At 40.2% G+C, this 16,010-nt stretch overlaps 1 protein-coding gene across 1 annotated transcript; it reads left to right on the top strand.

Moving 5' to 3' along the window:
* The first annotated feature begins 13,921 nt into the window (after window positions 1–13,921).
* Window positions 13,922–15,492, top strand: c8h11orf96 (chromosome 8 C11orf96 homolog). The gene has a single exon (XM_028585788.1). The coding sequence runs from the start codon at window positions 14,326–14,328 to the stop codon at window positions 14,704–14,706; it is 381 nt and encodes a 126-aa protein (XP_028441589.1). The 5' UTR covers window positions 13,922–14,325; the 3' UTR covers window positions 14,707–15,492.
* Window positions 15,493–16,010: the final 518 nt, after the last annotated feature.

Below are 16,010 nucleotides of genomic sequence, written 5' to 3'. Positions count from 1 at the left end.
GAAGTGTGTACTGTTCAAACCAAACACCACTTAACACTAACAAGATACTGTAACTCACAGCAGCCTCAATTTCCCAAGTGCCTTTCCATCAGTACAGCACTTACTGTAACCATGACAACTTCTTTGGTTGCCCCATCTGACTCTTGCCTTACTTTGGTCTGCTGATGTGTTATGTCTTACTGTACATGTCAGCCGTAATCTTTCCCCAAACTGCCTGAAAATAATTATATATTACCTGACACACACTTTTCCATTATTTCTGAGCAAACAGCGTAGGTTACACATGACAGAATAGTAGGCTGCAGGATGTATTTTTGTATATATAAAAGGGGATTCGGGGTCTCCTACTGTGTAATAGGGTCAGCAAGACCCTCTGTGTGTGTGTGTGTGTGTGTGTGTGTGTGTGTGTGTGAGAATGAAGGGGGTCCGTTAATGAGGAAGACCCACAGTGAGTGCAGCAGGTTGTATAATAGGTCATAGGCCTTTTGTTGGTGCAGTGCAGATAAGAAATGTGCCATGCTGTGCCCGACTTTTGCTGGCTCCTTCATGTTGGGCCTCCAGAGGCACCAATTGGGACATTTTGTACCAGACGAGAACGTCACACCGCTGAACGGGAAACAGGTCTGGGCTGAATATTTGATTAAGTTTTGGCACAACGACTTCTTTTCAAGTCATTGGGGCTAGCGTGTTTGTTTTTTGGAAATGTTCTGTTGCAAATATTGCACCTGCTCGCTGATCACAGGTTGTTCTGGTTGATTCATAATCAAAATAATTATAGTAAAAATAGGAAGAAAAAAAACTAAAGGTCCTCAATATTTGTAAAAGGAGGTCGTTAAATTGTCTAGCGAACACCTGCAGCTTTCATTGCTGCTCAGTGATTTACAGTGATTCAGCACATTTTCTTTTATTGTACTGTGCTGTTTATTCTATATCAAATATTTTAAAGCTGCACTAATCAATATTTTCACATCACGAAGGATGAAATACCATGTCTTATATCAAAGGTGTCACTCGTAAAATGATTGACTGTAAGGGAGCATTTTAACGTCTTTAGGCTTATTGTTTCCGTTTTACGGCCTGCAACGTTGTGGTTCAGTCTCTTGGGTCTCATCAAGCAGGCAGCTGTTATAGGAAAAGCTCTAATAAACCTACAGTATCTGTATGCTGTAGCTTGTTCCGCTGCCCCGTGAACCAAAATAAATATACATTTTCAGAATATTCAGAATCAGATTGTCTTCTTGTATCTGCAAGCACTTGCCCAGCTCTGTCTTGTTATTGTTGATGTTTTCCACTCTGCCCAGAAAGGAATTTGGCATGGGACACGATAGCTAACTAACAAGCTGCCAGGCATTCCTGTATTAACCACTGTTTGGTTGTTTCAGATCCTGACACCTGTTGTGCAGAGCAGAAAACATTTGGGTTTACGGGAGCTGCATCAGAGCTGCGGTTGCTGCTAACTCCTTTATAGCTGTCTCTGGAGCCACTGGAGCCACTCTATGGTTACATCTAATTAGGCCTCAGTCCAGCGACGTTCCTGTCCATGCTGTTTACTTGGCCACGTGATCTCCAGCCACCAGCCTCTGAAGTCTCAGATTAGCAGACAGTAAACTGTAAACTGAATAACTGTGTTTGATTACAGAGCTCTAGATAGGTTGCGTGGCATTATAAAGTCCTGATTCACAACAATATTAGAATTAATCCAGTGGGGAATATATAATTGTGTATATTAAGTACAGGTGCAACAATGATACATAATGTTATAGTAAAGTAACAAACTGACTTGCATAATGATTTTTAATTAATGCTAGCTGTTTGATCATGTTGAGCCTATTTTTGAATATGGCACAATGTGTTGAATATACTGTAGAATAATCAGCCTCTGAACTGTTGAACTGGCACTTTCATAGCTATACATGAGTATTTTTTGATAGTATTTTAACCAGTGAAAAGACCATTTAGCTTGAATCTGTGGTGGTGTGCTGGTAAAGCTGTAGTGTCACATAGGAAGTAAGTGATGCATTTTTATGAGCCACTCTAGTCAGTTCACCACTTTGGTCCAGACTGAAATATTTGAACAAATATGAGGTGAATTGTCATGACATTTTCATCAGGATTCCCAGAGGGTGTATCCTAATGACTTTGTCGACTCCCTGAGTTTTCCTCTCGAACCATCATGCAGTTCAGACATGCATCTCCCCTTTAGGATGAATTGTAATTATTTTGGAGATCCCTTGATGTTTCTTCCTGCACCATCACCAGATCATAATAGGTTTATGAAAATAAAATACCTGCAAAACTAGTGACATTCCTATCAGCCTCAGCTGTACTTTGTGTTTTGTGATCATTAGCAAATATTTGCATGCTAAAACACTAAATTAAGATCATGAACATGCTAAATCACAACAAATCTCAACAATTAGCATGTTGAGATTGTCATTTTGAGCATGTTAGCATTTAGCTAAAGTACAACAGTGCATTTCTCGATCCACCATTATCTTTAATGTCAACAAATGCAACATGTTGGAATTGAGAAATTTTATTTATTGTCCAGCGTCTCTCTATTGTGGCAAGTTATCTATCACATAGAGCTTTAATCTCGTTTCACTTTTTCTTAGTTAAAACCTGAACAGTGTAAAGGGATAGTTATATACTGCAGAGAAAAGCAGAAATTACATCTATCTATCTATAAATTGCAGGAACGTCTTTCTGTCTGTGTGTGTGGGTGTTAAGCGCATATCTCTTGAACCGTTAGTCCGATGGATTTCAAACTTGACAGGTGTCTTGCTACGGGCACGAGTAAGTGCAGGGCCAATTTTGACGTTGTATGGATTAGAAATGCAAAAGATATCGTTAAATATATAGGTAAAAGAAGCACACATTGGCTTTTGCCGCTCTAGCCGCTGGCCACTCCCCCTCTCACACTGAGGACCAGAGACAGAGAGCAGCAGAGCTTTGGCAGCTAAAATGTGGCATACACCTCAGACCCACAAAAATGTGCAAAGTTGCACTACTTTGGACTGTCTTTGACTTTGAATAAACAAACGACAATTCCCGAATTTAAAGACGTATCAGAATCCCACACATGCAAGGCACAACCAGCAACAAGTGCAGACAGAGCGTGATCCCACTTATAGGCAGGCTATTTATCTTATAAAGCGAGACATATCTGTATATAATGTATGTGTGTCCGTGTTTGGGGTGAAGGTAACCTGCACATCAGCACACACCACATGCAGAACGCTTTAGAACAACGGGGGACTCTTTTCCTGCTATTGTATTAAATTGCTCTGAGCTGACAGAACATAACGTCTTCTTAATCTTGGAGATTATTCCTTTACATAGCGGTGCAATGTGAGAAAATCTCAGAGTTGAACCAGGCAGATACATCAGTTTTCATCAGACTCACCCTGGGTCGGGTTAATTAAGTCGCCAAAATAACTCCGCAAATCAAATCCCCTACTTCCCCGTTAACCGTCAAGCCACTAAACCTGTATGAAAATGAACACCTGCTGAAATGTTAAATTTGTTAACGATCCGACACAAGACAACACCGTCTCTCTCTCTCTCTCTCTCTCTCTCTCTCTCTCTCTCTCTCTCTCTCTCTCTGCGCACACACGGTCTGGTTCTGGTGGTTGATGAACACAGATATGTGCTGATTAGCGCTTATAACGGGCCGGGTGGGTTGCACACTGCCGTGAGTCCATGACACTAATGTCTGATTACTGTCTGATAGTTTGTGATTACATTCTGAATCTGCAGCGTTCTCTGTCAGGTAAATACAGCAGTACAATGTCTTCCTCTGATGTAGAAGTAGCCTACACGGTAAGTCAATCGTAGGCTATACAGTGGAGTTGCATATTAAGTGGTTTGGGGTCCTTTTGTAAGTCATTTTGTGGTACAATTTGGTTTTGATGAATTCTACAAGCAGCAATACCACAGGCCAAGCAATCGCCCGTTCCAAACGGGCACTGCACAAGTATATCAAATGTCACAACCGGAATTTGAAGCCTTGTTGTCACAATTACTGAATTTGCTACCATAAGTAACACTTTTTCATAGTTTGTGCTACTTTGTTTTGCTAAAAGGATGGGCGATGACACATATCACAGTTTAATAGTTAAATAACAATTGGCCATTACAGGAGAATGTTTTCCCAGAAGTCCATAGTTGTACTATGAGGGCCAGTCTTGACCAAGCTGTAATATTGGTATTACTGAAAAGCTTCAGTTGTTTAAACAGTAATACATTCTGGTTGTATGGAGTGCAGCAAACCCATGTCTTCCTTGGTAGGGCTAAACCCTAAAGTTAAACACATTGTCAAAAAGTTAAATGGCAGTGTCCATTTAGATGAGAACAGTCCATGAGTTTCCAAGTGTTTAGGCAGGATGTTTGCAGCTCAGTAACAGCTCAGCACTGGAGACTGTGTCACATTTTCATTCTGGGAAACCTAAACTGACTTGTGTCTTCCATGAACTGTATGAATTAGTGAGTCTGTGAGATATTGTCTGTATGTCCAAATGTACACATCCAACTGTAAGCTTTAAGAGTATACACTCATATATCTGTGTGTGTGCGTGCGTGCGTGCGTGTGTGTGTGTGTGTGTTTAATATAGTCCTAAAAGTGCAGCCTGAAGTCATGCTGTGATTTTCTGGGAAGCTTCTCTGGGAACGAGTTGACCGATTCACTTTACCCTCCCAGCTCCATTCCCCTCCCCTCCCCTCCCCTCCCCTGGGCTTCAGTTCACTCTCCTTTACTGTGCCTCCTCCTCCTCTCCTTCTTCACCTATTAGCCTCTTCATTTTCACCTCCCCATCCCTGTCTTCTGTCACCTTTTCAACTCTCTTTTATCCGGCTTGGTCAAGTTGTCTTGTTGGTTCGGGTCATATTGCAGCTGCCTCTCTCTGGTCGACCACTGAGAGAGATAATATATTTGTGTGTCTCTCTCTCTAAATGTATTAACTTAGGACTTAAGATACATCACTGTCTTTTACCTAATACTTACATTGCTTATTAGGACTTACAGGGAGTCACTATGACATCTTCCTCCTCTCTTCCATCCTTCACTCCTCCTCCATCACAGTCATTTTCTGTGTCTTTTGTACAAGTTTGAAGTAAACATGTTTACTGTGACTGTCGGACAAAACAAATATTTGCCTTCAGATAACCTACATTATAGCCTATTTTGTACATTAGGTGTTCTTTTCTACATAACACTAAGTGTACAATACTATGTTTGCAATGTAAAGATGATGACTTAAATAATCTATATTTGGAACATGTATCTTTTTTTTTTTATGAAGGAATGTAGTTTATAGATGGATACACTTTATCAGAAGTAATAAGCCTCACAATAATCTTCAAAAGTAAAAGCCCTTTTTGCTTTAAAGCAATATTATTTCATCTGTCAATCTTTAATGTTTTCATTTGAATGCCTTGTTCTAAGTTTGAATTTAATGGAAAACATAAACTCAGTTGGTCTAAATGCGTCTCCCCTACCGTTTTCAATATCCGCCTCCTACCCTGTGAGGTCACGTCTTTCCTGTGTGAATTATAGCCGCTGGCTCTAATCTCGTGTTAACAGGAAAGTCATTAGTGGCATCTTGAGAACATAACGGCTGATTGTAATGCACCGCCAATGTGGTAACACTACACAAACTGTTGAAAAGGATACTTCCTTGTTTATTGCTATAGACAAGGAAGTATTTCAAAAGACAATCCTGAAACCAGAAGGTCACAGCTGTGGGTCTACTAACAGCAGCTTCTTATCAGCAGATTATTAGTCACAATAACACTGGAAATAAATCTGTCTAATGAAGACATGTAGACTCCTATTCATTTATTTAAGACTGTGTAATGTTTCTCTTATGAACAGTTTTAGGAATCTGTAGTGCAGAGACAAGGCAAGGCAAGGCAGCTTTATTTATATAGCACATTTAATCAACAATGCAATTGTTGATTACACGGCAAACTGGTGTTTTTTTTTGGACTGCCTGGCACAGATGGGGGTACCGCTACCAGGAATCAAAGCCCGGGTCTTTGCAGTGGCAGATGGAATTTTTACCCCCTCATCACCCGTGCACCCCTGACAAAGTTGCGTTGAGCTAAATTCCGATCGGATGGTAGTACCCTGTCTGTCTACTCATGTGTTATGAGTGGAATAAGATGGATTGTGCAACCCCAAGTTCAAACAAACTGCAATTCAAGTATATAATCAATAATTATCAAAACACCACATTTAACAGAGACTTGATACATTGCCAATGTGGCAAAAGCTGCAAGTCTTAAGGTCTTGTGCATCAACTTAAATGTAGTAAATAGACACATCTAGATTCTTTCTGAATTCAAATGTAAAACAGAAAAAAAATCATTATTTACTATCTCTGACACTAAAAATGTCTTTTATCTGTGGATGCATGTGGTGGTGCAGTGTAAACAGACACAGTGTTCCTGGATGGGAATCCTTCCCAGTGTCCAAGTCTCCGTCTATATATAACCATGTTGTCCCTATCGTTTCTTACTGACTCAGTGTCAAGAGAGGGAGGGTAGGGGAACCCTGCCAACCCCCAGAGGATGTTGTGTTTATGATTTACATCAACTCCCTCTGTTGCCGTCTCATGTATTTTCAAACAACTACTAAAAGTAAACCAAAGCCACCTCTCTTTATAAAGGCCCTGACACACCAACCCGATTATCGGCCGTCGGACAGTCTGGCGAGGTCGGTGACTCGAGTCTGTTCGGTGTGTTCCGTGCCGTCGTCAGTCAGAGGAGCTGCCATTTTGGCCAATTTGACCTGTTGACTCGGCCAGTGGGCAGTCGGACTCAGTGACCAATCTGATTGGTGGAGTGATAGCCCTTGACTAGCGAATCAGTGCACGAGAAAACCGGAGCTGACAGCGCCAGTATCTTCTTATTACTAGCCATCGTATTTTCTTCCATTCAGCGAGTAATAACAACAACAATCCTTCTTGACTACGATCAACACTCTGATGAAAACAACGACTGACGACAGCTCGCTCTGTGTTTACTAGGTCTAGAGAGATGTTCCGTCATTTCTGGTTTAAATTTTTTGGGCGACTATACAGATTAGCAACGCCTGCTGTTATGGAGATGTATTACATCTTGCGCACGCGCAGAACGTAAGCTCAAGTCGGCGTCGCTTCGGTGTGTTCCGAGGCACTTTTTTGACCTCAGGGAGCCGACTGATTAGTCCGACTGCCTTTTCTGCCAACGGTCAGCCTTCGGGTTGGTGTGCTTTAAAATTACACCAGCGGTGGCCGGGTTGGCTCAGTGGATAGAGCAGGCACACATATACTGAGAGGTTTATGCCTTGAGGCAGAGGTCCAGGGTTCAAATCTGACCTGTGACGATTCTCCCCTTTCTCATTTAAGTTGTCTTATCAATTAAAGTTGGAAAAGCCAAAACATTATCTTTAAAAAAATTACACCAGTGAGTGATGCTAGTTATCCATATACTGCTTACTGCATTGAACTTCCTAAATATAAACTATTGTAACTATATCTACTGTATTTAATGAAATGTGGGGGGTGATTTTGTTTTTTAGCCAGCAAGCTAATGCTAATCAAGTTAGCCAGCTAACAGTAATCCTTATATTCATTATATTGCTTTTACCTGCAGTTACCAAACTCATTAGTTAAACTGATTAAGGTTTATTTGTAGTAATTTCTCAGGGCAGCGTCACATCCAAGAAAATGTTTGTCACACAGCAATCATGCAAACTGATCAATGTAGCCTTTTTAACACTTATTTGTAGTTTTAATATTACAGTCTTTAGTTACAGGCAAATAACTTTGCGTGGACACTATATGAGAGATGCAGAATGTAAAACAGTCCAAATAATAGCATATAACCTTATAACCTTAAGATTATATTATATTTATACCAATACATTTTCAGAGGTGTTATACGAACAACAAATTAATCATATAATATAACTCGGTGTGATAACATTTTATTGGGCTAAGAAAACATTCAGTTGAATCAGCACCTCTCAGATACAGCTGCTGCAAAAATACCGAATAATAAATTACTGGATGTTGTGCACAGTCACTGCGCCCAGCTGTTGTTCACTAAGAAATAGTTCCAGTATATAAGGTCTCCTTAAAGACTTGTCGTACAGTGTTGTAAGCGTGCACACATATCATAGTTCTTCAGAAAGGAGAGAAGACATACAGTACCTGGGCTGCCCACCAACTTTGGTTCCCCTCCTCTCCGCTGTCCCCTGACATTTAGGTTGCTATGGTAACAAAGGTGACCCATCATGGTGGGTACAGGGTGATTTGCTGGTACGGGAATGTGGCCTGTGGCGTGTACCTCACCTCTTGACCCGTGGACTTGGATGATGGATTTGCCTTAATTCTCTCTCTCTTTCTTTCACTCTGTTTTTACACACTTAGTGAAAGTAATTCTTTTGGACATTTTGTTACAATATACAGTATACATACTATTGTCTGATTTTCTTCTGTTTGCAAACGAGCATATAGTAAAATACTGTGCATTATTATATATTCATACAAGCTAAAAAAAACTGTACATTTTGAAAATACTTAAGTCATTCAATCATTTATTTTTCAAATATATTTGAGCTTTCAAATTTTAACAGACCCTGCTACAGACCCTTTGCACTGAAATCCACCTGAACAAAAATATCAAAAACTCATGAAAACACTCACACACAAGAAAAACAAAAAGAGTTTACATGTTGTCTCTGTATGCATGTGTGTGCCCTTATAAAAGTATGCATGTGTTAAAAGGGCACTCAGTTTCTGCCAATCCGTCCAGTAGATATATTTATACATTTTTCATCATACAGTTTTCTGCTAGCTAAGGTAAACTTGTTTGGTTTGGTTCTTTAGTTGGTTTATCAAAGTGGTGAGCTTGAACCATAAAGTAAACGTGCAGTAAAAACAAATGCAAAAACAAAGAAATGTACAGAGGTGTTTTTCATGTGACCCAGTTAATGACCATATATGTATACAGTTTTATGACAGTCAACTCCAAACCATCTTTAATAGGTGTGTGCATATGTGTGTGTTTAGGGTGGGACAAGGGCAGTGTAGGTGATCAAGGAGGGGATTGGAGGGGATTATTTCTCAGCTGCCTCTGACAATACTCCTTGAAATGCCATCAGCTGTTGAATACAGGAAACGGGATGGGATTGAACAATACAACACCAAGGCTAATGCCTACAAAATACCTACCTTGGTTCGACTAGAAACAAAGAAAAGATTCCACCACCCCTACACTGAAAAAGGGACCGTCACAGGCAGCAGCGCATTCCGGGATTTACTCCAGGATTTTCCAACCAACCAAATAATAACCACATTACAGAACATTAAAAGACATTTAATTAAAAAAAATATATACAAATAACAGCAAGCGATAATGTTTTAAATGAGGTTATGTTTATTCTAACATGGATTGTGATATTTTTTAGTTCTTTTACTTTCACCTCTTTATTTTAAGTGAAGCTTTTAACAACGTGATTGAAAGACGAGTGCAGTGCAAATGTTTTTTTTGGGCAATATTTTTGCCAAACAATGTCCTTGTGTACAACACATGCAGCCTTGGCAGGCTCTTTTTTAAAAAAACAAGGCATCCCCAAGGACAGACACAGTTTTTGCGCAATGCACTCCCCATTCCCTGCAAGCATGTCACAAAACACGTACGCTAAATCAAATGGGTGATGATATGAAATGAAAAAATCAAGCATGCATACATTTATGCATGGTCACGCACTAGAACCACACACACACACACACACACACACACACACACACACACACACACACACACACACACACACACACACACACAGTTAAACAGGAATCACAAATTTCATATGATGTCACTTGACTAGCAGCTGCTGGCTTCATCTTGGGTGACCTTAGATCTACTTAAAATAGAGCAAGGAGGTATTTGCAAGTTCAAGTCCACGGCTTACAACCCTGCTGAACACGTGTGTGCTTGTGTGTGTGTGTGTGTGTGTGTGTGTGTGTGTGTGTGTGTGTGTGTGTGTGTGTGTGTGTGTGGCTGTATTAGACAAGTAACAGGATGACCTGGTGTCCGTCTCCCCCTCCTGAGGTGTCATCTAAGGAATGCGGGACAAAATGGTGGAGCTGTCACTCCTTTAAACTCTGCACACATGGCAAAGGAAAGCCCATTAGGTCAACCCTTGAAATACAAAGTTGTCACCTCAGTGGGATTGATCATTTGTTGCATGATGTACATGCTGTCACTGTCACTGTTGGCGACACTACAATTTCATATTAGTAACTATGGATGACACTCGGGTTGCCATGACCACTGTGACACTGACTTTAATTATGGACTGATGTCAATTATCGATCACCCTGCCATCATGGAGGTGCATTTGAAAGGACTATCTCTTTACTTCATAAACCATGTACAACATCCTAAATTAATATCTTGGTGACAGTAAGTAGACAGCACAAGAACTAAGCAGAGCGATCACACTAATTATCACAAAAGTAGATAAAAATTAAATGTACACAAATATATCTCTTTCACTGAACCCTGCTTTATATGAAGTAAGTAACAATATTCCTTATAGTGTATAGTTTATTTGCCAGACTTCTTTGTATTGCACCAGCAATTAATGATCCTATCACACCCACCCTGTGCCGTGCAGAAACAAAAGTTGCTCATTTTCATAGCAGCAGTAAAGATTTTTGTCTTCAGCGTTCAAATTAAAGTCAAAAGTGCGTTGAATGGCTCAGGAAGTGATTGTGTCAGCTGCAGTGTGAATGTAACCAACCCAACTGATCTACACCAACCCTGACATGCCCCTGTCAGCGGTGACACTGATACATTTAGTCATTACAGTTACAGTTAAGATGACGTGACATGTTGACTTGGATGATGTTGGGACTGCTGATGAGTCTCTGGTGTTCGTATATCTGTTTCCATGTGTGGCGTGTGACCTATAAGGCCAAGCTTCCTGTGTGACTGTCCATAACCTGTTTTTTCTAATCTGCAAATTTAGTGGTAGTGCAGTAAGTTATCTTAAATAGCTGGTTTTACTCTTACATCAGCAGCTATATTTTTCAAGTGATGGAAGTTTAAATCAGGATAAGACACATTCATTTAATTATCACTATTTTTGCTATTGTGTAGTTTTTTAGTGTCAATATGCTGCTCTTTATTAAATTGTTTGCCATTACTAATTTAAGTTTAAGAAATTTAACTGTGAACGTTTGGGCTAAATTTAGTTTGTGTTGAATGAATTAAAGCTGGGGTAGCCCTTTGAGATGACATACTGTGATTCGAGGCTCTAGCTACATAAATATGAATTTGAATTAGCCACCGCTGTGAGCCTTTGGTTACGGTCAGTAGAAGGCTAAAGTATTACCAGCATTTTCTCTGAAAAGCTTCACCGATATTGCAGGTTTTCTTTTATTGTGAGACTCTCTTCCATTTTTTTGTTTTGTTTTGAAAAGTCTATCTTTTTTTGGGGTTGCTTTGCAGTTTAGCCATGTATTGCCAATGCTGTAATAGCAATTTTGCAAGGATTTTCTGCCATTGAATCAGGCTTTCAACCTTCTGAAGTGACTTGCATGTGCATCTGCATTTGAAGAACAGCAAATACTGAGGAGGTGCAGAAGTGTTGTTTTCTATCAGACCACTCAAATTAAAATATGCTTAAGGGTTATTATGGAATGTTTGCCTAATAATGCAAAGAAAACACTGCCTACCCCAGCTTCAAGATGCTATAATGTGACATCAATATATCATTGAAAAAATCATAGTGGTGACTTGAGTATTACAAACAAATAGGCCATAGTGAAAGTGATTAATCACTTTTATAATTCCCAGCAAACGTTGCCTCTCCCTCCATGGCATTGCTCATGTGCTTGTCTTTGGTTATTGTGAAAAACAACCCATCTCATCAAAAATGTGCAAGTAGACATCATTTATTCATAGACTTCATTTGGTACACCGAGACACTTCCACAACATTGTAGCCAAGGTGATTACAAGAAATCATTCCTGCCTTATTCTATAAAACTGTACAACAATTCACAGCTGTGTGTGAGATAACTCACATTACCTCACACTATTATGTAATATCTAATATACTTTTTTTTAATTTTGTGATATCTACTATGTATGTAGGTTGTGAATTTTATTCTACACTTGTATATACATGTACATTCTTGTTCATTCATCTATGTATATTTTTCAGTAGTTCTGGCATTTTTATGTTATTTTATTTCATCTTATTTTTATGTTATTTATTATTTCTAGTATATTTCTTGTATTTTTGGTTTGTGTGTGAGTGAGTTTGTGTGTATGTCCTTGGTAACTTGCTGCTTGTAACAGTAATTGCCCAATTTGGGATTAATAAAGTCTATCTATCTATCTATTTATCTATCTATCTATCTATCTATCTATCTATCTATCTATCTATCTATCTATCTATCTATCTGTGGTTGAATGTAATAGATGCCAAATGTCTCATGGGAATGCTGCATAACACCAGCTGTCTTTAAACACTTTAGATTCTAAATGATGTTAAACGTGAATGCCCTGCTTCACACCTGGACCTTTTTTTTGCATGTTCTCTGGGTATGTATCTGGATTTCCTCAGGGTCCTCCACTTTCTTCCCACAGTCCAAAGAATCCAGGTTGATTTGTCTATTTTTGATTGTGCGTTCAGCTTATTGTTGGTCTATGTGTGTAAGTATGCATGTAAGGCTGCCACACTTACAAGAGGTAAGAGATGGGGTGGTTGTACCAACCCAGGGACTCTACAGTAATAACGTCCTGACATTGTTTGTCTCTTCTGCAGTCCTGTTTACATTATGAACACTGTTAGCAGAGCTGCCTGCCATGTTTCCCTCTAGACTCACATTACGGTGACTCCAGATCCACTTTAACCACACATTTCATTTAAGTGAACAGAGTGTGCATCTTTTAGTGCATACAAAGCAAAATCCATTGTCGGGCTCGTAAGTATGTCTGTCTGGCTAGACCATAGTTACTTTGGCAAGTAACCAACTTATTTGATCCTGACTATGCAATTGGCTAGTGAAATATTAAAATTTCTAGCTCCAGCTTGTTAGTAATGGTGCAAAAAAGAAGAAAAGGAAATTGAACGTATAGTGATCCATACAATAGTAACTACACCCATGGCTGCATATTGAAATGATTTTTTTTCTTTTCTTTTGAAGCTCTTCAAATGAGACTTTGATTAAACTTAATTTGGCTGGTTGTTCTCAGCCAGACTCTGAAAATTCTGGCAAACTGTTCCTGAGCTGGAGTTATACACGTGGCAATGCATAAGTCAAAAAAATGAACATCTCCAAAAAATAATGCAATTCTATACAAAACACCAAAACCTGCAGACTCCAAAATTGACACAGAGTTGACTCAACACCTCTGTAACGGATTCCGCTTAGGTAGTTAAGGTAGTTGTTTCTGGCAGAGCTTTGTCTAACCCCTGTCCGTCCCAAGGACTCTGTCCGACGTTTTGTGATTAAAACGTGATAGCGTTTCAGTCTCTCAACCTTGACTTTAGTTTGGTCCACTTTTCTCCCTTCTCTAATTCTCTTTGTTGTCGTCTCTGTTCTGCATATTTTTTACGTCTCCGTTTCTGTCTCGACTGTCTTTCTTTCCCTCTGTCTCTAAATCTCTCTCGCCCTTACAAATCCGTCAAAGCCCCATCACCCAAGCAAACACACTCACACACACACACAGATATTCTCTCATGTGTTTATTTTGGTGGGATGACTCTGACTGGCTGACTGCTCTGAAGGCCGGAACTATGACGGAGATGGAAGGAAGGGAGAAGGAGGGACTTGGCAAACAGGGATTAGGGAGGGAGAGAGAGAGAGAGAGAGACTGAGTGGGTAGTGAGCTGCTATAAAAGAGTGTGCTGGAGCTGTCGGTGACATTAACCTCAGCAGACTGAGATTCACACACACAAAACGAGAAACAGCCAGAGAGAAAGGAGACATCAGGCACCAGCAGAGTTGAAACAGAAACACTCACATTGAGGAGTGGAGAACAGAGGCTGACCAGAGCAGCTCAGTTGTTTCTGTAAGACTGGTCGTCAGTGTACCTGGACTTGGAGGTTTGAGGAGTGTTTGTTTGGCTTGCCTTTGGACAAACTCTTGCTTTGGTTCTCCTGAGAAAGACAGATGTCTACTTAAATAGGACAAATCACCAGGAAGAGCAAGGAAAGAAAAGTTGAAGACGTGCACAGCCAGTCAGCTGTACACTTTCAGCCACACTTGGTGTTACATTAAGATTTAATTTCATACCTACTTGGGCTTCTTTTCTACCAATGGCTGCTGTGCGTCAGATGGTTATGGAGGCCTCTGGCTTTCACGTCCTGCCGGCTCACCTTATGGCCTCAGCCATGGAGGAGTTCCCCCAGCAGCTGCCTGTTCCCAAAGGCCCAGCAAGAGGCAAGAGCCGCTCCCGCAGACCTCGCGAGGCTCGCTTCAAAACACAGCCTGTCACCTTTGCTGAAATCGCAGAGGTAGAAGAAGAGGGTTCCTCACCCCTGGAGGAGGAGAGGGCACGTCGTTCCTTCCTGCAGTCCCTGGAGAACCTGCGGCGGAGCACACAGACCCTCCATTGCCCACCGGCTGCCCATCACAGCTGCAACCCCACACCTACACAGGCAAGCCTGGACTCCAGTGACTCGGACTCCACCCAGTGAGAGGTGGGACATGCCCCTTTCCTGGCACCCATGTTCCTCGCTTCGCCTTGACGCCGCTTTGAATGGAGGCCAACTGAACTGAATCAAACTGGCCTGTCTGCCAGCCTGCCTGTGTGTGTGTAAGCTGCTGCTGTCTGCATTTAATATATACTAACATATCAACATACAGTATATAGCTCAAAGATGCACTTGATGCACATCTGTAAAGATCTCAACCAGGCTGGTTATACTGCTGTATAGATATGATGAAGTAGCAGATGACGCTGTGTTGAACACACTCTTCAAATGTATTCCTTTTCTACTGTAGATGTCTATGAGGGAAAACTTGAATGATGAAAGTTGGCTAATATTTTTCCATTTTAAAGTTGTATAGGTATTTTTTTTCAATCCAGATTTTTCTACTTGACCTGTCACTATAAAAAAGACTGTTAAATTAGTATTGTGACTTACTAAACTGTATATACTTGACTAAGCAATGTACTGAGCATCAAAAGTGACCTGGATGTCACTGAAGCAGTTTAGTCCCATTACAAAGCTTTGTCAAGAGTTCAAGCTCTTCTTTTCCAACTTCACAGTTAATGAAATCTCTGCTCTCGCTTTAATTCCTAAGCAAAATTGCCTTTCTAAATGGATTTATTTATTCTATTATTTTATTCATAACCAAGTGGAGTTGTAGTAGTGATATTTAATTGCTCTTTCTGACTTTTAAAGTCACTTTGACGTTGTGGAAAAACATAACCTTTTTACTTTGTATTTGTTATACTTTATACATATATGTTATGTTTGTTATATGTACTTTAATAAATATTTTCAAGTATTTGGAAATTTCTTTTCCCGTTTCTTTTTTCATTTCTATTTAGGAAGTGTGCTGAAACAAAAAACTGTAAGTCGGCATTGAGTTGTGTGTTATTCAGAAATGTTTTAAATCAACTGACCTGACACTGTAATCCAACCTAATTTACAATCACTTACAGTCAACTACAGTGAAACTTAAACAACACGTGCAAAGGTCAATATGTCTCAGCACCAAGACAATGGGGACAACGTGAGAAAGGATAATGACCTAATCAAGAGAAGGGAAGTTACGAGACAGTGGGTGGTGATATGTAGCCTTTACTGGCTGTCCATCTCCAGTGTTATTGTTAAGATAAACTGACGCCTGACCTATATGTAAACACTCAATACTTGAGCATAACTTCATGCTTGCTGGGCGGGTGACGCACTTTCAGCAATGTCAGGTTGTCATTAGTGAACTCAGCCACAAAAACCACCAACCTGCTGAGAGAAGTGCCCTCTGCATCCAT

This window comes from Perca flavescens, chromosome 8 (genome assembly GCF_004354835.1).
Source record: "Perca flavescens isolate YP-PL-M2 chromosome 8, PFLA_1.0, whole genome shotgun sequence".
Classification (NCBI taxonomy): domain Eukaryota; kingdom Metazoa; phylum Chordata; class Actinopteri; order Perciformes; family Percidae; genus Perca; species Perca flavescens.
Note: the sequence above shows the minus strand (reverse complement) of the source record. Positions and strands in the feature narration are given on the sequence as shown.